At 45.4% G+C, this 27,729-nt stretch overlaps 1 protein-coding gene across 3 annotated transcripts in view; it reads left to right on the top strand.

Annotated features, from left to right (window-relative positions):
• LOC106584891 (tight junction protein 2) overlaps positions 1-27,729 on the top strand; it is a 115,849-nt gene that overhangs the window by 86,051 nt on the left and 2,069 nt on the right. For 2 of the 3 annotated variants that reach the window (XM_082968389.1, XM_082968388.1), the window contains 6 exons: positions 4,704-4,828; positions 5,061-5,163; positions 5,707-6,340; positions 8,306-8,409; positions 8,669-8,822; positions 9,667-9,875. In XM_082968389.1, coding sequence (XP_082824515.1) covers positions 4,704-4,828; positions 5,061-5,163; positions 5,707-6,340; positions 8,306-8,409; positions 8,669-8,822; positions 9,667-9,686 — 1,140 coding nt within the window. In that variant the 3' untranslated portion in view covers positions 9,687-9,875. Of the gene's footprint in view, positions 1-4,703; positions 4,829-5,060; positions 5,164-5,706; positions 6,341-8,305; positions 8,410-8,668; positions 8,823-9,666; positions 9,876-14,384; positions 14,482-14,769; positions 14,919-15,147; positions 15,212-15,814; positions 15,966-16,215; positions 16,325-18,804; positions 19,025-19,846; positions 20,032-20,905; positions 21,002-21,101; positions 21,182-21,724; positions 21,936-22,418; positions 22,520-26,252; positions 26,478-27,206; positions 27,318-27,729 lie in introns of those variants that run through there. The other variant, XM_014170512.3, reaches the window with a different exon arrangement.

The following is a 27,729-nucleotide window of genomic DNA, read 5'->3' as shown; positions in this document are numbered from 1 at the left end:
AAACCTAAACCGGGCGAAGAACATGGCCCACCTCACCTGACGTGGATTCAGTCTCCTCGCTGCCCGGATGTACTCCAGGTTTCGGTGGTCGGTCCAGATGAGAAAGGGGTGTTTAGCCCCCTCAAGCCAGTGCCGCCACACCCTCAGGGCCTTGACCACTGCTAGCAACTCCCTGTCCCCCACATCGTAGTTACGCTCCGCCGAACTGAGCTTCTTCGAAAAGAAAGCGCAGGGGCGGAGTTTCGATGGCGTACCCAAGCGCTGTGATAGCACGGCACCCACCCCAGCCTCGGATGCGTCCACCTCCACTACGAACGCTAAAGACGGGTCCGGGTGCGCCGACACGGTGCGTCGGTGAACAGCGTCTTCAACTTCTTGAAGGCTCCGTCCGCCTCCATCGACCTTCGCAAACGCACCGGCCCCCCCTTCAGCAGTGAGGTAGTGGGAGCCGCTACCTGGCCAAAACCCCGGATAAACCTCTGGTAGTAATTGGCAAAGCCTAAGAACCGCTGCACCTCCTTCACCGTGGTTGGAGTCGGCCAATTACGCACGGCCTTAACGCGGTCACACTCCATCACCACCCCCGTGGTGGAAATGCGATAACGACTAGCGCCCTATGCTGGGAAGAGGGAAAAAATTTAGTAAACAAACAGGTAAAAACACGTGACCAACAGGGGGTTCTGGGTGAATCTGGTGCTGACTCACCTGAGGTGACCGAGAAGTGTTCTGCCTGCCCTCTCGACTCCCAGACTGGCTCCTCCAGCACCGGTCGGCCGTGTGTCCTCTCCGACCACAGCTGGTGCAGGAGGAGCCACCCCCTCCGGTGCCCCTTGGCACGGCCCCCCCTACCTCCATAGGAGTAGGGGCGGGGGTGGAACGGGCAGGACCCTCTCCAAACGCCCGCGGGCAGCCAGCAAATTGTCCAGACGTATGGACATGTCTATCAGCTCGTCCAGGGACAGAGCTGTGTCCCGACAGGCCAGCTCCCTGCGGACGTCCGCCCGGAGACTGCAGCGGTAGTGGTCTATGAGGGCCCTGTCGTTCCACCCCGCCCCAGCAGCCAAGGTCCTGAACTCCAGCGCGAAGTCCTGAGCACTCCTCGTCTCCTGCCTGAGGTGGAACAGCCGTTCACCCGCCGCTCTTCCTTCCGGAGGGTGGTCGAACACGGCCGAAAGCGGCGGGTGAACTCTGGGTAGTGGTCCCTCGCCGAGTCTGGACCGTTCCAGACCGCATTAGCCCACTCCAGAGCTCGGCCCGTCAGGCAGGAAACGAGGGCACTCACGCTCTCCTCCCCCGTGGGAGCAGGTCTGACGGTGGCCAGGTACAGCTCAAGCTGGAGCAAAAACCCCTGGCACCCAGCCGCCGCCCCATCGTACTCCCTCGGGAGCGCCAAACGAAGCGCGCCAGAGCCAGACGTCGTGGGAGGCGAAGATGGCTGTATCAGGGGAGGTGGAGGTGGAGAGAGGATACCACTTCTCTCCCATCGGTCCATCCTCTCCATCATCTGGTCCATTGCCGATCCGATGCGATGTAGGACTGTCGTGTGGTGGAGCACGCGTTCCTCCATCGAGGGCAGAGGAGTGCCCGCTGCTTCCGCTGATTCCATGCCTTTATCTTGGTGCGGGATTCTGTAACGGCGTTGGTAGTCGTGTTTGTAGGAATGAGGCGCAGGATGCAACGAGCACAGGGAGTGGTGTTTTTAATAACACTTTGAAGGACGAAAACAAAGTTCCCAAACACAAGGGAATAAATACAAGGTGTGACAATGCCAAGCCGACACGAACAAGACAGTCGATAACAACAAATGAATCCCGCACAACATAGGAGCGGGCCAGCTAAACTAAATAGCCCCTCTAATGGCTAATTGACCACAGGTGTCTAAAATAAAAAAAAAAAGGGAAAAGCAATAGGGAATCGGTGGCAGCTAATAGGCCAGTGACGACGACCGCCGAGCGCCACCCGAGCAGGAGGGGGCGCCACCGTCGGTGGGAATCGTGACAGTTCTTAACTGACTTTCCTAGATAAATAAAAAATGTAAATACTCTTGACCATGCCCCATAGGGCACCCTATTCCCTATATAGTGCACTACTTTTGACTAGGGCGCATAGGGCTCTGGTCAAATGTAGTGCACTATGTAGGGAGTAGGGTGCCATTTGGGACAGATATAGAATCAATGTTATCAGATCAACTATAAACACAGTGATGGAGAATGTGACATCACAGAGCTTGGAAAAAGGGCATCTAAACTCCGCAAAAAAAGAAATGTGTTCTCACTGTCAGCTGCATTTATTTTCAGCAAACTGAAATATTTGTATGAACATAACAAGATTCAACAACTGAGACATAAACTGAACAAGTTCCACAGACATGTGACTAACAGAAATTGAATAATGTGTCCCTGAACAAAGGGACACATAGGTCAAAATCAAAAGTAATAGTCAGTATCTGGTGTGGCCACCAGCTGCGTTAAGTGCTGCAGTGCATCTCCTCATGGACTGCACCAGATTTGCCAGTTCTTGCTGTGAGATGTTACCCCACTCTTCCACCAAGTCACCTGCAAGTTCCCGGACATTTCTGGGGGGAATGGCCCTAGCCCTCACCCTCCGATCCAAAAGGTCCCAGATGTGCTCAATGGGATGGAGATCCGGGCCCTTCGCTGGCCATGTCAGAACACTGACATTCCTGTCTTGCAGGAAATCACGCACAGAACGAGCAGTATGGCTGGTGGCATTATGCTGGAGGGTCATGTCAGGATGAGCCTGCAGGAAGGGTACCACATGAGGGAGGAGGATGTCTTCCCTGTAACACACAATGTTGAGATTGCCTGCAATGACAACAAGCTCAGTCCGATGATACTGTGACACACTGCCCCAGACCATGATGGACCCTCCACTTCCAAATCGATCCCGCTCCAGAGTACAGGCCTCGGTGTAAAGCTCATTCCATCGACGATAAACGCGAATCCTACCATCACCCCTGGTGAGACAAAACCGTGACTCGTCAGTGGAGAGCACTTTTTGCCAGTCCTGTCTGGTCCAGCGACGGTGGGTTTGTGCCCATAGGCAACGTTGTTGCTGGTGATGTCTGGTGAGGACCTGCCTTACAACAAGCCTACAAGCCCTCAGTCCAGCCTCTCTCAGCCTATTGTGGACAGTCTGAGCACTGATGGAGGGATTGTGCGTTCCTGGTGTAACTCGGACAGTTGTTGTTGCCATCCTGTACCTGTCCCGCAGGTGTGATGTTTGGATGTACCGATCCTGTTCAGGTGTTGTTACACGTGGTCTGCCACCGCGAGGACGATCAGCTGTCCGTCCTGTCTCCCTGTAGAGTTGTCTTAGGCCTCTCACAGTATGGACATTGCAATTTATTGCCCTGGCCACATCTGCAGTCCTCATGCCTCCTTGCAGCATGCCTAAGGCACGTTCACGCAGATGGGCAGGAACCCTGGGCATCTTTCTTTTTGTGTTTTTCAGAGTCAGTAGAAAGGCCTCTTTAGTGTCCTAAGTTTTCATAACTGTGACCTTAATTGGCTACTGTCTGTAAGCTGTTGTTTCTTAACGACCGTTCCACAGGTGCATGTTCATTAATTGTTTATGGTTCATTGAACAAGCATGGGAAACAGTGTTTAAACCCTTTACAATGAAGATCTGTGAAGTTATTTGGATTTTTACAAATTATCTTTGAAAGACAGAGTCCTGAAAAAGGGACCTTTCTTTTTTTGCTGAGTTCATTTGACACACTAAGGAGGTAAGTGTTGTTAGGGGAAACCACGTCTCTGACTAATACCCTGCTCTCCATTTCCCCCATTTACTGTGTGTGTGTGTGTGTCTGTTACTCCTCCTCTAATGCATCTTCATTTAGACGGACAGGAGATGTCTTGCTTCTCCTTTGATAGCCAAGAGCTCCAAGGTTGACCTGCTTTCTCTATCTTTCTATCCCTCTCTCACGCTCGTGCTCTCTCGCTTTCACTCTCTCTCTTTCTCTATTCCTCTCTCTTTCTCTATCCCTCTCTCTTTTCGTGGGAGATTTGTCATGTCTACTACTTGGACTAGAGCGAGTGTGTGCATGCGTGTGATTGTTTTCTATCCGTCTTGCACATCTCTCCTGGTCTCTTTCTTTCTCTCCCCCTCTCTCCCTCCTCTATGTCCCTCTAAACCTGTGGGTTGTGATACATGTGTCATTCAGGGCAGAGACTGTTAGAGCCAAATTGGAAATGCAAGCTGTCTGCTCCCCCCTCCTCCCTCGCCCCACCAACCGATGTCCTCCCATCTTTCCCATCTATGTGGTTGTAGTCAACCCTTCAACCCAGCCAATGTTACCATGCTCTCTCTACCTGTCTGTCTATCTACTCTCTCATTCAATTTCAACCCATTTGTTTGTCTGACCTCCCAATCCCATTCCCCTGTCCAATTTCAACCCTATATCTTTCCATTGCCCAACCCCCAGCTTAATTATCTGTCTGTCTCTGTCTCTTTCAATGTGTCTGTCTCTTTCAATGTGTCTGTCTCTCTCTCTGTGTCTCTCTCTCTGTGTCTCTCTCTCTGTGTCTCTCTCTCTGTGTCTCTCTCTCTGTGTCTCTCTCTCTCTGTCTCTCTCTCTCTGTCTCTCTCTCTATGTCTCTCTCTCTATGTCTCTCTCTCTATGTCTCTCTCTCTATGTCTCTCTCTCTATGTCTCTCTATGTCTATGTGTCCTGCATGCAGGACTCCAAGATGGGGTTTGGTATCGCTGTGTCGGGGGGGCGGGACAACCCCAACGTGGAGAATGGAGAGATGTCAATCATCGTGTCAGACGTCTTGCAGGGAGGACCAGCTGATGGACTACTGTTGTACGTTACACTGCTTTTTTTTCTCCAAATCAGTACGAAAGAAAGAAAGAAAGAAAGAAAGAAAGAAAGAAAGAAAGAAAGAAAGAAAGAAAGAAAGAAAGAAAGAAAGAAAGAAAGAAAGAAAGAACACAATGAGAGGAAGCCATTTTAGACTATTCAGGTGCGCCCCTAGAACCCTTTTATTTGAGGTTTTGTGTGAACTGTGTGTTGTGTTTGTTGCTTCCCTCCCCAGTGAAAATGACCGTGTGATCCAAGTCAACTCCATCCTCATGGACAACGTGCCTCATTCCTTCGCTGTGCAGCAGCTACGCAAATGTGGGAAGACCGCCAAGATAGTGAGTATCACCTTAGTTAGTTAGATTGCAGGAAGGAAGCCAACTGAAGAAGGTTGGCAACAATGGCCAATTGTTCAAGAGATTTGTGTTTTTCCATTGGCAATTAGATGGATCATATAATATTAATATAGGCCAGACTTGGAAAAAATTGATTTTCATACCAATGATGTAATGGTTGACCAGACTTATACAGAGATGATTTGGCCCAGCAGTTAAAAAAAAGTTAACCAGACATGTTCAGCTAGTTGTAGCAGTGTGACAGTGGAGCACCATACAGACAGCCACAGTACTGCCGAGCAAGGTGTTTTACACTCCACTGAGCTGAGCTCATTCTTTCCAGGTGACGCTCCTTTAACACTGCACAGACAAAAATAATCTTACTAACCTTACTGTCATGGCCTCTGCTCCTGGCTCTGTGTGTGCGTGTGTGTCTCACGGGTGTTTTGTTGCACGTGTTAACTAATGCGATCCTTTCGATCAAAATGCTGCAGTCTAGTGTTTATCGTGTGTGTGTGTGTGTGTGTGTGTGTGTGTGTGTCCCAGACGGTGAAGAGACCTCGGAAGGTGGCTCTCCACTCCCTGAAACACCCTCCCTCCCCTGGTGCCGAGAGTCGAGACTTCGGCTCCACCCACTACTACGATGCCGATGAAAACCAGAGCGATGGGGGCTGGCATCGTGGCAATGGTGGTCCTGGTTATAACCGCGAGCCTCGCGACCTCACCCCCGACAACAAGAGCTACCTGGACCCCAACTATGGCAGCCGTGGTAACCGGGGGAGAAGCCGGGGGAGGAGCAAAGAGAGGGCGTCGCCAAGCCCAGAGCCTCACCACGACAACAGCAGTGGGCGGGCCTTGGACCGGGAGCCGCCCAGTCCAGAGAGGCCACAGTATCCACGGGAACGCAGCCGGGGGAGGAGCATGGACCGGGAGAGAGGAGGGGGAGGAGGGAGTCCAGGTGGGAGGAGCTACAGCCGGGGAGACAGCTATGAGCGAGGAGGGGGGAGGTACAGGGATGGGGGAGGTACCGGGGGGAGGATGGTGAAGGGTAAGAGTAGAGACAACCTCCGTGAGCCGTCCCGTTCACCCTCTCCTGACCTCCCCCGAGGAGGAGCTGGAGACCTGGAGCCCCTGGAGAAACCTGTTGACGTCCTGCTGGTCAAGAACAGACCCAACGAAGGTGAGAAGCTGTGATCAATGATTTTTTTAATTGGCAAGATTAGCAAATTTAGGTATGACATGCCAGCAACAGGCACTGACACTGCACATCCAAGTATATCTGACCAAATTATGAAAGACAAGTGATTTTGAATTCCGTAAAGTGAGTGTGGAAGAGATAAAAGAATATCAACAATGACAAGCCACCAGTGTCTGACAACTTGTATGGTAAATTACTGAGGATAATAGCGGACGATATTGCCACTTACATAAATGACTGATTGGCTGAGAGAAATTGATAATTAGATTGTGGGGGCTGTTTTGTTAGACTTCAGTGCGACTTTTGACATTAACGATCATTAGTCTGCTGCTGGAAAACATGTGTTATGGCTTTACACCCCCTGCTATATTGTGAATAAAGAGTTACCTGTCTAACAGAACACAGAGGGTGTTCTTTATTGGAAGCCTTTCCAACATAATCCAGGTAGAATCAGGAATTCACAAGGGCAGCTGTCTAGGCCCCTTACTTTTTCAGTCTTTACTAATGACATGCCACTGGCTTTTAGTAAAGCCGGTGTGTCTATGTATGCGGATGACTCAACACTATACACGTCAGCTACTAGAGCGACTGAAATGACTGCAACACTTAACAAAGAGTTACAGTTAGTTTCAGAATGGGTGGCAAGAAATAAGTTAGTCCTAAGTATTTCAGAAACTAAATGCATTGTATTAGGGACAAATCATTCACTAAACCCTAAACCTTAATTAAATATTGTAGAAATTGAACAAGTTGAGGTGACTAAATTGCTTGGAGTAACCCTGGATTATAAACTGTCATGGTCAAAACATATTGATACAACAGTAGCTAAAATGGGGAAAAGACTGTCCATAATAAAGCACTGCTCTACCTTAACAGCACTATCAACAAGGCAGGTCCTACAGGCCCTAGTTTTGTCGCACCTGGACTACTGTTCAGTCGTGTGGTCAGGTGCCACAAAGAGGGACTGCCTGCAAATGGCTCAGAACAGGGCAGCACGGCTGGCCCTTGGATGTACACAGATAGCTAACATTAATAATATGCATGTCAATCTCTCCTGGCTCAAAGTGGAGGAGAGATTGACTTCATCACTACTTGTATTTATGAGAGGTATTGACATGTTGAATGCACCAAGCTGTCTGTCTAAACTATGGGCACACAGCTCGGACACCCATGCATACCCCACAAGACATGCCACAAGAGGTCTCTTCACAGTCCCCAAGTCCAGAACAGACTATAGAAGGAACACAGTACTACATAGAGCCATGACTACATGGAACTCTATTCGGCATCAAGTAACTGATGCAAGCAGTTAAATTAGATTTTTTTTAAAACAGATAAAAATACATCTTATGGAACAGCAGGGACTGTGAAACAACACAAACATAGACGCAGACATGCATACACACACACAATAACATACACATTTACACACACGTACAAATGGATTTTGTGTTGTAGATATGTGGTAGTGGAGTAGGGGCCTGAGGGCACACACTTAGTGTTTTGTGAAATCTGTTGTGAATGTATTATAATGTTTTTAAAATTGTTTAACTGCCTTAATTTTGCTGGACCCCAGGAAGAGTAGCCTGCTGCCTTGGCAGGAACTAATGGGTATCCATAATAAATACAATTACAAATCATGTCTGGTCCTTTACAATAAGTGGTAGCCCTTAAGAAGGGATGTTGTGCACAGGAAGGAGGGAGCTTATGAATGACTGAGTCCCAAATGGCACCCTATTGCCTACTGTGTATACTGTATAGTGTAATACATTTGACCAGGGCTCATTTGGGACACAGAAAATATTTACTGCTTTGATTTGGAAGGGTCAGTTTTTATTTGTGCTATAAGGTTGCAAGGTCAGAGGTGAACATGGTTTTAAGGTCGGGCTGTGTATATTCGTTCTCTGGTTGCCGCAGCTAAGTGTGTGTGTGTTTATGTGTGTCTAGAGTATGGTCTGCGTCTGGGCAGTCAGATATTCATCAAGGAGATGACCAGTACAGGACTGGCTGCCAAGGACGGAAACCTACAGGAGGGAGACATCATCCTCAAGGTAATATACCACACACACACACAATTAATCTCTTGTTCTCTCCTTTACACACACATACACTCTCAATGTAAGTTAAATCGGTCATTGTTGGCATGGCTACAAAGAAGAATGCTGCCAAAGAGGAACATTTTAAATCCTCTCTCCCACCAAACTGTCAAATCACCACTCATCTAACACTCATTTACACTAATCTCATTTCTCCTTCTCTCTCTCTCTCTCCTCTCCTCTCCCATCTCGCTCCTCTCCTCCCTCGCTCCAGATCAATGGGACAGTAACAGAGAACCTGTCGCTGAACGATGCAGGGAAGCTCATAGAGAAGTCTAGAGGAAAACTCCAACTGGTCGTCCAGAGAGACCGCCGCCAGATCCTCATCCGTATCCCACCCCTCGTAGACTCCGACTCCGAACCTGATGGTGAGTGGCTAACTGGGGAGGGGGAGGGATTACGGACACCTGTCCTGACCAATAGCAAAGCAGTATTCACAGAGTGTAGTGGGGTTTGAGTGGTTTAGATTGCCTGTAGAAGTCCCAGAGGGCTACAGTACGTGTTAGTTTTCTCTGCTCCCCTGCACTTACAGATCATTGATCACTGTACTGTATAGTGTTGCCAAGTCTAATTGGCAACACTATACAGTGATCATGAAAACCAGCACCATTCTTTGGCTCAAAACTGGGTCTTTCACAAGTATGAATAGGTCAAATCACTTCAGTTGATGTAGTAGTGTACATTACATTTGCAGGTTTAAAAGGTCAAATAGAAACCTATTACATCTGATACTGATCAATTTAGGATTTAAGTGAAGATATCAAAGTTTGCTCAGGTTTGTTATCAATAGAAAACGATATTCAAAAGTATCCAATGGCATTATTTCAACATTCCTCCAGAGTAGACAGCCACCAACTCAGGCCACGGCCCTGTTGCAGTAAAAATATCTGGCATTCAACGGGTTAAAAATAAAAATGGGACACGAAATTGGAAAGTCTCACGTTTCTGCTTGCAGCTGCCATATCGCACACACACAGAGGTTATAGAGTCCATTCTTAGTTGACTTAATGTACTTAATGTACAGACAGGACATAGTGACCTAAAGTGGTTCATTACTAGCCTAAGTATGCTATTTAACGGTAAACATTTTGGACGTTTACTCTCATACTAGGAAGTTAAACTGACCATGAATATAAAGTATTGACAACAAAAATAGATTTCCTCAATCGTAACCTACAAAAGAGAAATCCTTTTTTGTCTTCTCTCTTCCAGATAAAATGTCATTCTTTTAGATGAAGGACCACCCAAGAGAGTCACAACAGTAATGTTTGCATTGGTTGCCTTTAAACTGTAAAAATGAACTCTGCCAACCGCTACACTACTACAAGTTGTAAAGCTTTTACACTTTGCACTTCCTTTTTTGCTATTAAACTTTAACTTTTTAATATTTTCCTAAAACCAATAAAATATTTTAATCACTATCTATTTTGTACTGTGTGATTTATTAAGGACAGTAGGTTGAATAATGCCAATGGAACAAATATTACATTTTTTACTGTACATTTGGTACAAATATTTTACTGTAGTTTTAGTTGTACTTAAAAGTACATGTAGTACAAGCTTTGTACCACTTTAAGTGATAGAATAAAACAATCTATAGCTTTGATACATATTTGAGCATATTCTGTCATTAGTAAAAACATACAACAACTTAGAGAAGGGGTAAAAACGTAGCTATATTTCAATTCCAAATAAGATTTGGAATTGCGTGAAAAACCGTCTTTAGAACCGTATAAGTGGGTACGATTACTGCATCATTATAACCATTGTAACAACATATTAATATTCTTCTTTCAGTATTAACAGGAGTTGAATACTAGGATTTTAGTGAATAATTGTCAGTATTTTAACACATAGTTAAAATAACACATACAACATTACCATTTCATACAAAGTAATATTTTCATTTTCAGGGCTATCATTAACATTACAGACATGGTCTCTTCCTGTCATTGTGACAGCATGTGTGACAAACTGATCTTAGGCCAGCCTATGAAAACAAACCTGATTTCCGTGCCTGTCGCCTGTCACAGCAAACCAGCTCTCATAGGCGGATTACCAGGAAGTAGTGGGTGGCTGAAGGCAGGGAATAGGAGGGCAGTTGAGGATTTGAATAGAGAACAGAGAAGAGCAGGATCACTGGCTGACCCACTTACTGCCTGCAACATTACTGCCTGCATCCTTACTGCCTGTCTCCTCATAAACCATTCGTTTTGGATGTGGTCTTTCAGTAAATTCCTTATTCCACTATTATCTAGATACCCCTCCACATAAACCAAACATCCCGACGCCACTACTTTCTCACCCCACCCCTCCATATAATCTAGTTGAGATTGTAGGGGGGGGGGGGGGGGGTCCTGGAGGACCTGTGCCTCTGAGACCGTAATCTCAACCCTTACTCTAAAGTACCCTGTGTGCTTTCCCTCCGGAGTTTAAACCTTCCAACGGTGGATGTTATCGGCCTGTTATTTCTCTTTAGCTTGGTTTGTTTATATCTCTCTCCTCCCCTGCCAAAGTCCTAGCCGCCCAGCCTGTGCCCCTGCCAGTGCCTCTGCCAGTACTCTGATTAAAGAGGGGGGAGAGAGAGCAGGGAAAGCAGAGAGGGGAGGGGGGCGGCGCACACAGTACAAAAACAGACCACTCTGTTCAGTACATATTAACAAACAGACCCTCAATCTAACAAGCATACCCTCCACTACACCACTGAGGGTATACGCAGGTACAGTGTACACCATATAACCACTTTTTTTGTGGGCATTGCGTATACTCACTTCTTAATCCCCATGCTGCGTATCAAAGTATTGTAGCGGAGGTATACGCTGTATCAATTAATATGGCTGATGGAACAAATCAGAATGTTTAGCTTAAAATGTTGATAAACTTTTATTTATCATGTTTTAAGCGCAGCAATGTGCACACGGTGGCAGGCCTACATGCAAATGTTTCAAAATTAAATTTGCGGGAAAATACTGTTCTAAAATGCGCACCATACATGCAAGCGGTTTCATGGACAGAGATGGAATTATCCATTCGAAATATAGAAAGAGGGGAGATCTAAAGATGCAACAACTATCATAGGTTGCTAATATGACTAGGATGATGCCTTTGGCTAGTAGACAATGAAGGAAAGTTGAACAGGAGGGCACATATGAGGAAGTCTTTATCAAGTAATTGCCTCCATGTTTCTTTGGTGGGATTTTGGCTATAGGCTACTTTGAAGCAAGGTAAGACATGCCTCATAATATGAAGTAAAACATCCAGGTTTCAAACAATTAAGAACAGGGAAAATGTAGCGACATTAATGATATTCCTAACCTCCTTCTGGTAGATGGAAAGGCTTTCCCTAACACCTTCTCAATTAAATGTTAACTAGCTACAAAGTAGCCTATGCCTTCCTGGCAGAAGGATTTCATGATTATTTGCATCAATCCAGTGGCCATTTGTTTTGCAAACTCCATCTCATGTGTGCTACAGAAACTCCACTAACCAAACAACATTTTAGTAATTTTAGCAGAAGCTCTTATCCAGAGCGACTTACAGTAGTGAATGCATACATTTCATACATTATTATAATTATTATATATTTTTTCTTCTCCGTACTGGTCCCCTGTGGGAATCGAACCCACAACCCTGGCGTTGCAAACACCATGCTCTACCAACTGAGCCACACGGGACTCAGTGCTAGATGCCTGCACATTTGAATTAAAGGGGAACTACAAACAAAAAAAATCGGCATTTTTAACATTTTTCCCAGACCTCACAAGTGGTCTCCTGTTGTGGCTTAAAAATTGTTGTGGAATTAGAACATCCAATTTTTTTTATTTGTTTGAGGGGGGGTCTGATACTGTACGTGTGAATTTCTAACTCAGTTGATAGTCTATCTATTTCAATAATAGGCCTACTATTAAACATTTGCACAGTACTGCTTGGGTTGGCCTGACTGTGAAAGACCAATATGGGATTTATCATTTTAGGACATTGAGTGTGTCACTGTTTTTCAATTTTTCACACAAGGCATTTGGGAAGTTTTGGGCAAAATTTGAGTATACCCACTTCTCCAGGCACTACTACATCACTGCTCACACACATACACACCGGCTAAACCAACCAACCAATCAACTAGCTTTGTTCATCTTTCATTTTTACCTGTTTATGGCTTTCATGTTTCGATGTTTCAATCCACCCGTCAATAAGCTCGCCTGTTACTGTATGTGTGGCTCTCCTGCTGGAAATATACCATCTGCTGTTATGAGAGGCATGTCTGTCTGTCCAGCCATCTGTCTATTCAGCCGTCTGTCAGTCTGTCTATCTACCTCGGTGTCTGTATGTCTGCCTATCTGTCTCTGTGTCTGTCTGTCTCTCTGTCTGAAGTTCTTTACAGGAGCTGAGGAGTGTTGATGCAACAGGATCATGCTCTTTCAGATGCAGCACCACCACTCACAGTAACGACTTCCCTCGCCACTCCCTCCCTCTATCTCTCTCTTTCTTTCTCCTTTGCTATTGCTCCTTCACTCCCTCGCTCTTATGGTCTTTTTCCCTCCATATTTCCATCAATCTCCCTCTCTCCCATCTCCCTCCTCCCATCCCCCTCCCCTCTCTGTCTCCCTGATGAGGACCATGGAGTCATCACTTTTTCCCCTCCACTGCCCTTCACTACACCATGATGTGTTACAGTAACAGTCTGTCTCAATGACTAACTGTAATTTAATTAATAGAGATTTAATGGACTGTCCCAAGGAAACATCACCATGGTCGGCCCCACTAACAAATTCACTTAAATCACTTTTTAATTGGACAATTAAATGTGAAAAAATGTATTTGGTAATGGAGTGAGACTGAATATACTGCTACGCCCGAGCCAGTGCTAAAGCCATAGAGCTATGGGGGAATAGTTTAGGGCCCAGAGTTTTATTCACCTGAAAACACTCTGGGCAATAGTTTTCTGGGCTATGGGCCTGGGGTTTTTCATGGTTAGGTTACAGGGCACTAGATATGATGTGTCTATCTATCGACCTATGGCATATTTTAAACAGGGCAGTTTCACAGTCTCTCTGTCGCTTTCTTTCGCTCTAACACCTGGGTCCTCTCAAAGCCTGTTAAAAGCTCCTCTTTTCCACAGGCTTCTCTGTACTCTCCCTCCCCCTTCTCCCCTCCTACTCTTTAGAACACTGCTCTGAGTCCCACATCTAGAACCGAGACAGTTTTAGAAGATCAAAACCATGACAGACCAATGAAAGGCTTCTCATTGGCAGAGACATCAGAGGGAATGAACAGGAACAGAGTGACAGAACGAAGTGACTGAGGCCTGTTAGATCTCTGTACTGTACAGTGCAGTCTGTAAATGTCAGTAGTGTACGAAGGCCTAGTGTGGCATCTGGTGCTCACTATCTTTTCATTTCACTGTTATGAAACCATACAGATAATCTACTACATATCTATCTAGTCATAGAATACATAGCAACACGGATCTGGAAACTTAACCTCTTCAGTTGTTATGAGTCACAGATATCATATTTGCATACTAAATACTATATGTACTGAATGTCAGTATGCCTTTGTGAGGACTTTGGCAAATCTTCAGAATTTCCAACAGTCACTCTGGTTTAGAATGACAGTATACTGTATACTCTGGTTTAAAATGACATTAATATACTCTACAGTATTTACTGTGGTTTAGATGGACCGTACAGTATAGTACAGAACTTTGTATATACTGTGAAGTCACTCAGAGCGTGTTGTAGAGAGGCAGAGAATGCTTCATTAACTCTACCTATATCTGACTCCTACACAGCTAGGGGACTGGTGATTCTTCTTGGGGCAACCAATCAGGTTTCCACTGGTGTACAAGTTCTCCTGGTGAAGGGAACACAGTCCATACGATTTCCATGTCTCTATAATCTCCTATGTCTCCCTCTCTGTCTCTCTCTCAGATATCTCAGAGATGGAGTCCTACTCCCCACAGGAGGAGCGTAGATCTCGCCAGTCGGACCTATCTTCCCACTCCTCTAATGAGAGAGAGAACCCCAGGTGGGTGGGGGGGAGAGAACCTGTCTGTTGATGAATATATGGATGGATTAGAGATGTGAGAGGAGGAGAAGACAGATACAGTATAGGTCAGTCAGATATATTATTAAAGTTGTTGTTACTGTACTGTGTTATATAACCAATACATTGTTCCAGTGTCCAACCTGTCCTGGGAGGGAGGGTGGGTGGGTGGATGTCTGTGAGAGGAGAGCTTCAGAATAGGTCAGTGAGGTACTGTTACAGTTCTTGTTACAGTGTCCAACCTATCCAGTTTGTGTCCCTCCCACCCAGACCTCTAACTAGCCTGGAAGACTCTCCCAGGGTAGCCAAGATGTCTGCCATGGCCTCGCCCTTTAGGGTGCCCCCCCTACAGGACCCAAACGATCCGGGCCCTGCCGTACTGTCCTCAGAGGGGCTGCCACGCCTCGACGAGCAACCAGGTACCCACAAGGCATCTAGAAAAGTGTCCTCAAATCCTACCTAAGCCCTTTTTAAATTAAATCTTATAACATTCGTAACTAGGTGTTAGTCTACAGCTTTTCAGCCTGGCATTATCTAGCCTGTCATTGATTGAGTATGTAATCAACCAGTTCGGATGGTCATTGATGAGAACTCACCCATCAGTATTTGTTTAGATGTGTTCATGTATGTGTGTTTGTTGTTTACCAGCATCAGCAAAGATTACTCCTAAGATTCTGCTACGCCCCAGCCCAGAGGATGAAGAGCTCTATGGGTGAGTAGATCGCTGTCCAGAGTTATAGTGCCCTATAAGAAACACTGACCAGGCTAGCACATGGAAAGAGGGAGAGTCAGAGGTGGACTCTCCTCTCCTTTCTTTTCATCTCCTTTCCTCATTCATATTCATGATGCATCCAGGGCTCCATCTCTCTGCTGTGTGTGCGTGTGTGTTTATGTGTGTGTGTGTCCGTAGGGAGGGAGGGTTATTTTTACGTTCTCCTAGCGCTGGGCTGAGTGTGCTGACAGGCACTATTTGTCTGTAGTCTGAGGGAAGGAAGGAGTGTCTCAACCCTCCTCTCTCTACTGCAGGTGAAACCTAGAATACGCAACTAGCTGCAGACTAACTGCCTCGTAGTCTGACCTTGATCAGGACTTCTGTTACCTACAACTAGCTACATGTAGTCTGAGTTTAAAGGGACAGAACTTAAATTGATAATGACTTAGGTTTTTTGCATGTTTTTTTGTTTTTACAAAAGGATAGTTCCTAAGCCAGTGTTTCAATTGGGGTAAAGAAAGTTCCACGACCTTTTGTTTCCAAAGCATCTCACCAATTGAGTTGATCCTAATGTAACCACTTGTAATGTTGCCATCCATTCAGTGCTAACACGGTGATGGTGAGTTTCCAGAAGGGGGACAGTGTGGGTCTGAGGCTGGCGGGCGGTAACGATGTGGGCATCTTCATCGCTGGCATCCAGGAGGGCAGTCCTGCCGAGGAGGAGGGGCTACGCACAGGAGACCAAATCATGAAGGTAACCATCTTTGGCACCGTGAACGGCATTGGAACATCTGAATTCAATACAAAACCTGTACACCAAAGGCAAATACTGTACATCTGTAAAGTCAACACCAACTTTCTGAAAGTGAATATCTGTTGTGTTGATGTGTTGATAACTGGAGACTCATATTTTGAATTGTAGTCAATAAAACAACCCTTCATTTCCCCCTTTGTGTGTGTGTGCGTGCATGCGTGTGTGTGTGTGCGTGCACGTGTGTGTGCAGGTCAATAGCGTTGACTTCCGAGGCATCGTGAGAGAAGAGGCTGTTCTGTTCCTGTTGGAGATTCCTAAAGGAGAGGATGTCACCATACTGGCCCAGAGTAAACCTGATGGTGAGGCTTCTACAAGGTTCTAGAGAATGTCTCACAGAGTTCTAGAGAGTTCTCTAGTCTTCGTGTTTCACAGGGTTCCCAGAGTTTCCTGGTTCTATAGTACTTCAGAGGGCTCTAGACATAGGTTCCATATACACTTCTATGGTTCTTGACTTCTATCGTTTTCCAGAGAGTTCCAAAGCGCTAATCTTACACTGCCCCTCATTATTCCATGGTTATCCACATAATCTGATTTCATTTCAGGGGGATATGGTAGCGTTCACCAAATTATGAAATGTTTCCTGACAAGACAATAATATAATAATAATAATAATAATATATCCCATTTAGCAGACACTTTTATCCAAGGTGACTTAGTCATGCGTGCACACATTTTACATATGGATGGTCCTGGGAATTGAACCCACTACCCTGGCATTACAATCGCCATGCTCCCTAACCGAGCTACTAAACTTTGGCTGAGTTACAAATGAACAACGTGGAACAGCTTGATGGAAAAAGAAAAGGGAGAGTGGGTCAGTCCTTTTTCTTAGTCAGTCTAGTTGAATATATGCAGCAGGATATGAAAGTATTAGAGTGAACAGTGGAATAACCCCATGCGCAGAGTAGTGCACACTGTCCTCTCCATGCTCCTCTCTACTCATTACACAAACACTGAGGGTCAGACCCCAGGGCTACACGCACGCATGCATGCACAATCACACAAATGCAGACAAGTACACACACACAATAACTTTGTGTCAGTGTGATACAGAGACGCCAGCTTGTTGCCCATCGGCACTGAAACCAGTTACAGCCAGTCATGCACGCACACACACACAGAGAGGGACACACAGGTTACGTAATGAGAACATAGCCTTATAAACCCATTGCCCCTGAAATGTAACATGTACAGTACAAACCGAGTCTCTGTATAACTGTGTTAGGGTTTATGTATGTACTATGTAAGTTCATCTTTAAATGAATGAATCTTTAAAAACTGTGTTAGTGTGAACTATGTGTATACTACTAGCCTATAAACCTTATGTTTGTGTGGGTGCTTAGTTGTGTCTTAACTATGATGGCACCCTATTTCATTTTGTAGTGCACTACTTTTGGGATGCATCCTGTGTGTGTGTGTGAGAGGTACCAGGGGCCTCATCTGCAGACAGACTAACAGACAGAAAGACAGGCAGGCAGGCAAGTAGGGAGCAGTGAATTGTGGGAGGTGCGGTCTATTAGCCAGCCAGGCTGTGTAAAGCTAGCAGCTGGGTTGTCGGGGAGTGCTGTGGGAAAGCTATTGAACTTGGAACCCCACCAAATCTTGTACTACAACTCTGCGTACGCACACACACACACACACACACACACACACACACACACACACACACACACACACACACACAGGCATATACACACACACGTGCGCACACCACACACACACACACACCTGACAGCAGACAGCCAGCCAGCCTAGGAGAGGACATGCATGACTGACCTCTACTGTCACCATCTCTCTCTTCCTTTCTCATCCCTCCAATTTCTTTTTATCTCACCCCTTTGTCATCTCTTCCTCCCTTTCTCTCTCTCTTCCTCACTCTCCCTCTCCTCTTCCCTCTCCCATTCTCATCTCTCTCTCTCTTTCTCTCTGTCTCTCTTTCTCTCCATGTCTCTCTCTCTCTCCTCTTCGCTCTTTCTCTCCTCGTCGCGCTCTCTCTCCTCTCCCCTCTTTCTCTCTCTCTCCTCCTCGTAATCCCTATCTCCTTGGTGTGAGATTGTGCCTCGGGGGTAGTGGTGTTTGCCTGGCTCCCTAAACTTCTTGCTCCGGCCAAACACTACACCACGCCCACGAACATTAGTTTCTTCTCCGCAATGAATCTGGATCGGAGTACCTCCCTGACGATTTCTAGAACGCAAACTCATTCTAACCGTTCTGATTGGTCCCAGAAACCGATGGGTTGAACATATGTGGGTAAAGCTGCATTTTGAAAAATCATAATTGGCTTTGATACTGTGATTGGTTAGAGATAATCCAATCGCTGATTACTTTGTTTTGTACAACACCCTACATTTTCACAAACGACTTCAACGATGGCAGTCTCAGACTGAAGTATGTTGTGAACTTAGAGCAGCAGAAGAATTCAGTTTGTCGTCAGGCAATAGTGGAGTGCAAGTGTGATCCATAGAGAATGGGACTGAATGGGCGCACATGGGAAGGAAAGGGGGACATGGAACATGGGTAGTAAGGAACCACTTGTAGCAACCAAATGTTCCTGTTGACGTTCATTAACCCTTGTTGTTGAGAGCTACAGGGTTTTCAGGAAGTTAGTGCTCGGCTTGACCAAAACTCTGCATGCCATTTAGCTCTTCAGAACTAGGGGTTGGTGACTACTGATGTACAGTGAATGCTATTGTACATTTGGATTTGTAGTATGAGCTCTCTCTCGCTTTCTCTCCTCCCCTCCCTCTCTCCTCTCTCCTTTTCTCCTCCCTCTCTCCAGTCTACAATGACATCCTGGTGTCTGGTCGTGGGGACTCGTTCTTTATCAGGACTCATTTTGAGTATGAGCGGGAGGCTCCCCAGAGCCTGGCCTTCTCCAGAGGGGAGATCTTCAAAGTGGTGGACACTCTCTACGATGGCAAGCTGGGCAACTGGCTGGCCATCCGCACCGGCAAGGACAAACAGCTGCTGGAGAAAGGCATCATCCCCAATAAGAGCAGGTAATCATCCCTAAAGCGTCATCCCTAAGAATGGCAGGTAATCATCCCATAAACATCATCCCTAATAAGAGCCAGTAATCATCCCTAAGGCATCATCCCTAATAAGAGCAGGTAATCATCCTTAAGCCATCATCCTGATGTCGGGAGTGTTCAGCCACATCAGTCAAATCAGAGCCATCTCTCTCCCACATTGGGATGAAATAATCCTAGATCACACACTAGAGTAGAGTTCCCCAACTGGCGGGCCGCAGCTCAATCTAGGTGATGATCCCTTCACTAGAGTCTCCCCCTGATCCCTACACACACACACACACACACACACACACACACACACACACACACACACACACACACACACACACACACACACACACACACACACACACACACACACACACACACACACACACACACACACACACACACACACACCACTCATCTAACCTGCCACTACACCAACATCTCCTCCTCTGTTTTAATGTCCTCTCCTCCCCATTTTTCTCCTTCCATGTGCTCTCCCTTCGCTTAGAATAGATCCTCAGACCTTGGCTGTGGGAAGTTATTTGAACTGAAACAACTTGAAAGAGTGTTTATTTTCTGTCTTTTATCGTAAACACACTTGTCTTGGTTCATCTTTCTCCCTCTCCCACACCCACTTACCTTCTTATCACCCCAACACATTGCCCTCACTCTATGCTGACTTCACCATCGCTTTTTCAAAACATATCACCCCTCTTCCCTCCTTCTCACCGTTCTAACCTCTCTTCATAATCCCCATCTCTTATTGCTCATTTTCTCCCTTCCTCCCCCTCTCTCTCCCAGGGCTGATCAGATAGCGAGCGTACAGAACTCCCATAAGGCTGCTGGCACGGACCGCGCCGACTTCTGGCGTCTGAGAGGTCAAAGGGCAGCCAAGAGGAAGGAGCTGAGGAAGAGCAGAGAGGATGTCGGCGCTATGCCCATCGCCACACGCTTCCCTGCATACGAGAGAGTCGTGCTCAGAGAGGGTGGGTCTGGTCAACACACGGAAACCACACAGGAAATTACACACATGGAGAGGTAGGCTGTATCACATCCGGCCGTGATTGGGAGTCCCATAGTGCGCCGCACAATTGGCCCAGCATCGTCCGGGTTTGGCCGGGGTAGGCCGTCATTGTAAATAAAAATTTGTTCTTAACTGACTTGCCTTGTTAAATAAAGGTTAAATAAAAAATATATAATAATAATTTAAAAAGGGAGGAAAGGGAGGGGGGGGAGTGTTTCAGAGGAATACAGATTTGAGTGGAGATTTGACGTGATACAGATGCCGGCCATAATTGGGAAACACAGGAAACGGCGGGGGGGGGGAATAGAGTTGAGGAGAAATACATCATTGACGAAGGGAGGAGGGGGGTGACAGCATTTTAGGAAGGAATGAGGGGTGAAAGAGGGGCAGGCCAGCATTAGGTAACACAGAAAACAAAACACACACACACACAGGAGTGACACAGAAAAGGGAGAAATTGAGAGTTAAAGAGAGGGGAGAGGGAGAAGAGTGTGTGTGGGTCGTCACGCTAAACACAGGAAACGCACACCACAGGGAGAGGGGGAGAGATGGCAAATGGGATGAGGGGGAGAGGAGAATGTTCCTTAGAGAACATCAACGTTCGCTATCCTGCTACAAAGAGTTTTGATGTCACTCAAACGTGACATTTGATGGTAAACAGAAAATGTCTCTATTGATTTAACTATTAGCCACTGTCAGCCCCCGCCACACACACATTTATATATGGCCCCTAATGTTGTGCATGATAAACCCAGTAATGATAGTCATGTTGTTTTAGGTTGTACTACTGCAAAGGAGTGACTGTCTAAAGCATCATCTCCTCTCTTGTCCTGTAGCTGGTTTCAGACGTCCTGTGGTTCTGTTTGGTCCTATAGCTGATGCAGCCAATGACAAGCTAGCCAACGAGCTGCCTGACCTGTTTGTCATCGCCAGTGAGTCTCTCACGTTGTCTGTCTCTGTCTGTCTCTGTCTCTGTCTGTCTTGAGTCACACTAGTCATTTGTTGAATAACACGGTCTCTGTCCATTGTCAGAAACGGAGCCTAAAGATGCCGGGTCGGAGAAATCCTCAGGAGTGGTGAGACTTAACACCATCCGCCAGATCATCGAGCAGGTAAGAGCTTCTCTCTCCCTTTCTCTATCAATCAATCTATCAATCTATCTGGAACACTAATTTATGATGAACACCCGCGAATAACATGTTTTTGCACAACATCACCAAATTCCCCCTTAAATAATGCTGACGCATTTCAATCACACAGAACTTGATTACATTGCAGGACATGTTGAATAGAAAGCTAAATGCGGTTTTAATCATGACACAGAAAGAAGCTGTTTCCGATGACTAAATGCAAACTTGCAGATTGAGATACCAAGACTGGCAGCGCAATATATCCCTAGCAATGTTGGTACTGTAGCCTCCTTTCATCTACCTACTTTTGTGACTGTGTTTAGGCAAGTGGCAGAAAGATTCCATTTGGGCTGTCATTTTTAACGGTCTTTCGATCCGTGTCGTATCAAAGCAGGGCCGGCTCAAAGGGGATCCAGAGGATTGGCCACATAAATTGACATTTTTCCCACCGAACCAAATCCCGATTTTAGCAACCGATGTATAACGATGCATTTCAATCACTGTCCCCCATCATGTCCCCTGTAGGACAAGCATGCCCTGCTGGATGTGACTCCCAAGGCGGTGGACACTCTGAACTACACCCAGTGGTACCCCATCGTCATCTTTTTCAACCCAGACAGTAAACCAGGGGTTAAGGCCATGAGGCAGAGGGTGATACCTGGGTCCAACCGCAGCGCTAGGAAACTATATGAACAGGCTGTCAAACTGAGGAAGACCTGCTCTCACCTATTCACTGGTTAGTCACACACATGGATCCGCTTCACACACACAGTTACACAGAGATACGCGAACAGATACACATGCATACACACACCATTTACTTTTAGCTACCACCCTCAGGAGTTTCCATACTCCAGTAAATACTGTAGTTGGCCAGTGAGTTGACCTCTCTCCCTCTGTCTCTCTGTATGTGTATATGACTATCTGACACACACACAATCCTGTAGTTGGCCAGTGATTCATGTTAAGTCCATTTCTGTAGATGACTATCGAGTCTCTAACGTCAATAAACAAATTGTTAAACAGCCAAATATAGAACACAAGATCTTCCTGCATGAGGGATCTTCCTCCCTCTCTCCCCCTCTCTACTCGTTCTCTTCTCATCCATCTTGCAATTATCTCTCACCCTTCTCTTTCTTTTCTCTTCCATTATTTCGCTTCTCTCCTCCTCTCTCCCTCCCTCCCTCTCCTCCTTGCTCCGGCGCGCTCCTCCCTACAGCTACTATTGATGTGAACTCGGCCAACGATGCGTGGTATGGCAGTGTGAAGGACTCTATCAGGGAGCAGCAGACTCAGGCTGTATGGGTGTCTGAGGGGAAGGTAAACACACTCACCATACAGTGCTCATACACTGGATACTGTACTGTACTATAATGTACTGTACTATAATGTACTATACTAGGGATGTGCCAAATAGATTTTTTTTTTGTAACATTTAAACTGCTATTTTCTTATCGGCTTTCCGTTAAAACATTAAGAATATTTTATACAATTCCACATGAAATCCTATTGCATGGTATGACTGCTAAGGGGAGATGAATTCCTACCAAAGTCATACAGTAGGCTTAGTTATCTGGAATCTGCTTTGTGGCTTCCCGAGTGGGCAGGTGAAATTTTGTCCCAAAGTCAACCGTTAATTCACGTTGACTCTAGTGTTCCTTCCATTTGTTATGTGCATTAGTGACTCGCACCAAAAAGAAACCTAGCCAAGTGATCACAGTTCTTCTCTTAAATTAACAACCTCATGCTAATCACATTAGCCTACGTTAGCTCAACCGTCCCGCAGGGGACCCACCGATCCTGTAAAGGTTAAATTCTCTTTTACCTCCATTGTGTCTTTCACTCAATTTCGACCACTCCCTATACACACAAGCGTGCTGCACACCCAAACTCCCATTAGGCCTACTGTAGACAAGCTACATTCCTTGTCAAATCATGATAGCTTTATCATGAATTCAAAATGTACTGCTTGATTAAAAGTAAGCTGCACTTTTGAAATAATGGATTTGTCTTGTCTATTTTCAGTTTTTTTTTCACAAACTGCTATAGTGTGGCATTTAGAATAGGTTACAACCCACTCTAAACCTAGGCAGGTTCCTGACTGAAATATACAACAAAACATTTTTGATGAAGCCAAATAGAATATTCATTAAGGGCCTACTTTGTTTCATGTTCAGCCTGCCTACCAAGTTTAAGCACACAAATTAAACACAGGGCAAAAGAAAACGCGCCAAATGTGGGTATCTACTGGTTTAAAAGGTTAATGCTGTTAACTCTAGGCTATGTCTCAACTCCCATTATAAAGGGGATATCAAATCAAATGTATTTATGAAGCCCTTTTTACATGAGCAGATCTCACAAAGTGCTTTACAGAAACCCAACCTAAAACCACAAATAGCAAGCAATGCAGGTGTAACACCCTGTTGAAACGGGAGTGAACGTAAACAGTGATATGAGAAAGACGCACCTGTTTCAGTAGCACTAGTGACGGCTGAAATTGTCTTGCAGTCGTTAATTTAGCTAATTACTTCACAAATTCAAGTAAGGCCTTGACAATGGCTGCATATCAACTGAAATAATGAATGGAATCAGCGGGTGTTTTTCAACTCATAATGACGATAAGGTGCGGGGGGGCTTTATATATCCATGGCAAATCATTTGAAATATGCATATCCCCTCTTATTAACGTTCCATCATTGTTGCATTAGGTAAGCCTATTTGTTCAAATGTTTCCCTTTATGATGATGGTCGGGATCTGTTAGTGGCAGTTTTGTGACAACTGCACTGTCATTTAAAATATTGTGAACAAAAACAACCACATTTTGTTTTCAGTTAGGGATTTTTTCTTAAGTTTTACCATTGAATTTTAAAATGTTCACACCCCTATAATATACTCTACTCTACACATGCTACCCACTGGGCACACACTGGTTGAAACAACAGTGTTTCCAGTTCCTTTCAATTAAATGATGTTGAACCAACGTGGAAAAGACATTGAATTGACGTCTGTGCCCAGTGCGTATAGTCTGCTACACTCCTATCCTCTTCTATCCTTATTGTACTATTCCACCCTGTATTATGTACATGTTTCAATCATGTTCTGTAGAATTGTCTTACTGTCTACTTCAAATCTACAGTTGAAGTCGGAAGTTTACATACACTTAGGTTGAAGTCATTAAAACTTGTTTTTCAACCACTCCACAAATGTCTTGTTGACAAACTATAGTTTTGGCAAGTCGGTTCGGACATCTACTTTGTGCATGAGTCATTTTTCCAACAATTGTTTACAGACAGATTATTTCTCTTATTCACTGTATCACAATTCTAGTGGGTCAGAAGTTTACATACACTAAGTTGACTGTGCCTTTTAAACAGCTTTTGAGTCAATTGGAGGTGTACCTCTGGATGTATTTCAAGGCCTACCTTCAAACTCAGTGCCTCTTTGCTTGACATCATGGGAAAATCTAAAGAAAGCAGCCAAGATCTTCGGAAAAATATTGTAGACCTCCACAAGTCTGGTTCATCCTTGGGAGCAATTTCCAAATGCCTGAAGGTACCACGTTCATCTGTACAAACAATAGTACGCAAGTATAAACACAATGGGACCACGCAGCCATCATACCGCTCAGGAAGGAGACGCGTTCTGTCTCCAAGAGATGAATGTACTTTGGTGCGAAAAGTGCAAATCAATCCCAGAACAACAGCAAAGGACCTTTTGAAGAGGCTGGAGGAAACGGGTACAAAGGTATCTATAGCCACAGTAAAACGAGTCCTATATCGACATAATCTGAAAGGCCGCTCAGCAAGGAAGAAGCCACTGCTCCAAAACCGCCGTAAAAAAGCCAGACTACGGTTTGCAACTGCACATGGGGACAAAGATCGTACTTTTTGGAGAAATGTCCTCTGGTCTGATGAAACAAAAATAGAACTGTTTGGTCATAATGACCATTGTTATGTTTTGAGGAAAAAGTGGGAGGCTTGCAAGCCAAAGAACACCATCCCAACCGTGAAGCACGGGGGTGACAGCATCATGTTGTGGGGGTGCTTTTCTGCAGGAGGGACTGGTGCACTTCACAAAATAGGTGGCATCGTGAGGAAGCAAAATTATGTGGATATATTGAAGCAACATCTCAAGGCATCAGTCAGGAAGTTAAAGCTTGGTCACAAATGGGTCTTCCATATGGACATTGACCCCAAGCATACTTCCAAAGCTGTGTCAAAATGGCTTAAGGACAACAAAGTCAAGGTATTGGAGTGGCCGTCACAAAGCCCTGACCTCAATCCCATAGAAAATGTGTGGGCAGAACTGAAAAGGTGTGTGTGAGCAAAGAGGCCTACAAACCTGACTCAGTTACACCAGCTCTGTCAGGAGGAATGGGCCAAAATTCACCCAACTTATTGTGGGAAGCTTGTGGAAGGCTACCCGAAATGTTTGACTCAAGTTAAACAATTTAAAGGCAATGCTACCAAATACTAATTGAGTTTATGTAAACTTCTGACCCACTGGGAATGTGATGAAAGAAATAAAAGCTGAAATAAATAATTCTCCCTCCTATTATTCGGACATTTCACATTCTTAAAATAAAGTGGTGATCCTAACTGGCCTAAGACAGGGAATTTTTACTAGGATTAAATATCAGGAATTGTGAAAAACTGAGTTTAAATGTATTTGGCTAAGGTGTATGTAAACTTCCGACTTCAACTGTATATACACCACAGTTCCGACTTCAACTCTATAGCATATTCACTGTTCTTTCCTATCAAGCTATTTCCGTAAACTTCTGTGTACTAGTCCATCTTAACTATTTCCCTTGGTACTACTATACTTAGTCTAGTTTCTTCATACTGTACTCGGCCTTTTCTATCACTTTTAAGATGGTGAAAAGTTTTTTGCTCTATTTCTTGAGTCCTGTGTTGTGAGCATGCTCACTGTGTGTGAATCCTTCTACCACTGGTGCTCTACAGCTCGGTTCTTCTTTCTTTTCTTTCTTTGTTTTTGTTTTTGTTTCTGCTTCCTCTCTGTACACCAAGATCCATCATGTGTCTCTTTTAGCTGGACTGGATGGAGATGGACCTTGATCTCCATGACGACCGCATGTCATACCTGTCAGCCATGTCAGCCGACTACCTGAGCATGGACAGCCGATTGGCCAGCGACTACGATGACACGGCGGATGAGGGTGGGGCTTACACGGATAACGAGCTGGACAACGAGCCGGCTGACCAACTGCACGTGTCCGCTATCAGCCGCTCCTCTGAGCCCGTGCTGGCAGAGGAGGTTAGAGATACACAGCGATACGCACACACACACAGACACACACACGCATAGTTAACAACACACACATGCAGCCCATAAGCAGCCCATGTATTGTGATGTCCTAACCTCACAACCTTGGTGCTATGCAGAGCTGTAAGAATCTATTCTGCCCTCTACAGTTCAAACACATCATTACACCTATGATATCCCCAGTCCAATCTAGGCCTACATGACCAACATCAATACCATCTGGTTAGCATTTGTTTGGGTTGTTTCAGGAATACCCAATGTGTCAGATGCACTTTAGCAAAACATTTTTCCAAATAGAGGCCATTCAGCACTATGATAATAGCCTGTGGCCAGTTTCTCTCTAGTACAGTAATTAAAAACAGACTGGAAACACACTAGGGAACTATATGATTTTTTTTATTGCTGTGCAAGGATCTTAAAATCTGTGGGTGTGTGTCCCAGGGTAGCAGTGTATAACAGTGTTACATAGGCTACTAACTGCATGTACAGTATAACTTCCTCTTCGCCCCTTGGTAACCAGATGCCTTGACAATTGCTTCTATGCACCTGGTTTATGCAGATGTTACCTCTTGGCCCTTTGAATGCAAAGAGAGACAACCCCTCTATAATTAAAACATGACCCTTCAATAATCAGCATGGTTGACCCTTGACCCAGCCTGTGAACCTGCATGGTACTTCCTGTTGACCCTGTCCTATGTGTATATGTGTTTTTGGGGTCAGATCCTGCGCAGGTGTAGTCCAGAGATCCGTGGTCGTGTCAGGAGGGTGGGCAGCAGGGAGGTGCTCAGCAGCGCCAGCCCACCCCCCGCGTTTGTACCTGACCCCCCCAAGGTGAGAGACAGACACACACACACATATACAAATTCCTCTTATATTCACTTTTACCATCTTTCGTACATAAAGTCAACCGGTAGTTCAAATTTTTAGGCAACTGTGTGGTTTTCAAACATCCACTTACATTTGAATGTTTGAAACCCCCCACCACCCCTTAGCTCTTTTAATTAAATCAGAACTAGCAAACTCCCCTTCTCTCTGAAGAATGGTCTGATCTGGAGAAACCACACCCACCACGGCTCGGATTCCTCCAACGGCAGACCACTCTGGTACCTAATTAGCAAAAAGTAACTCCCAAAATTCCTTGTGGTGATAGAAGGGTCCTGTGTTCGTGAAACCTCATAGTCATTAATAGTATTGTGAACCTTTGTCTGTTGAACCGATATTCTAGAGTAATGTAGGCTACTTG

The sequence above is a fragment of the Salmo salar genome, chromosome 24 (genome assembly GCF_965601325.2).
Source record: "Salmo salar chromosome 24, fSalSal1, whole genome shotgun sequence".
In the NCBI taxonomy this organism is placed as follows: Eukaryota; Metazoa; Chordata; class Actinopteri; order Salmoniformes; family Salmonidae; genus Salmo; species Salmo salar.
Note: the sequence above shows the minus strand (reverse complement) of the source record. Positions and strands in the feature narration are given on the sequence as shown.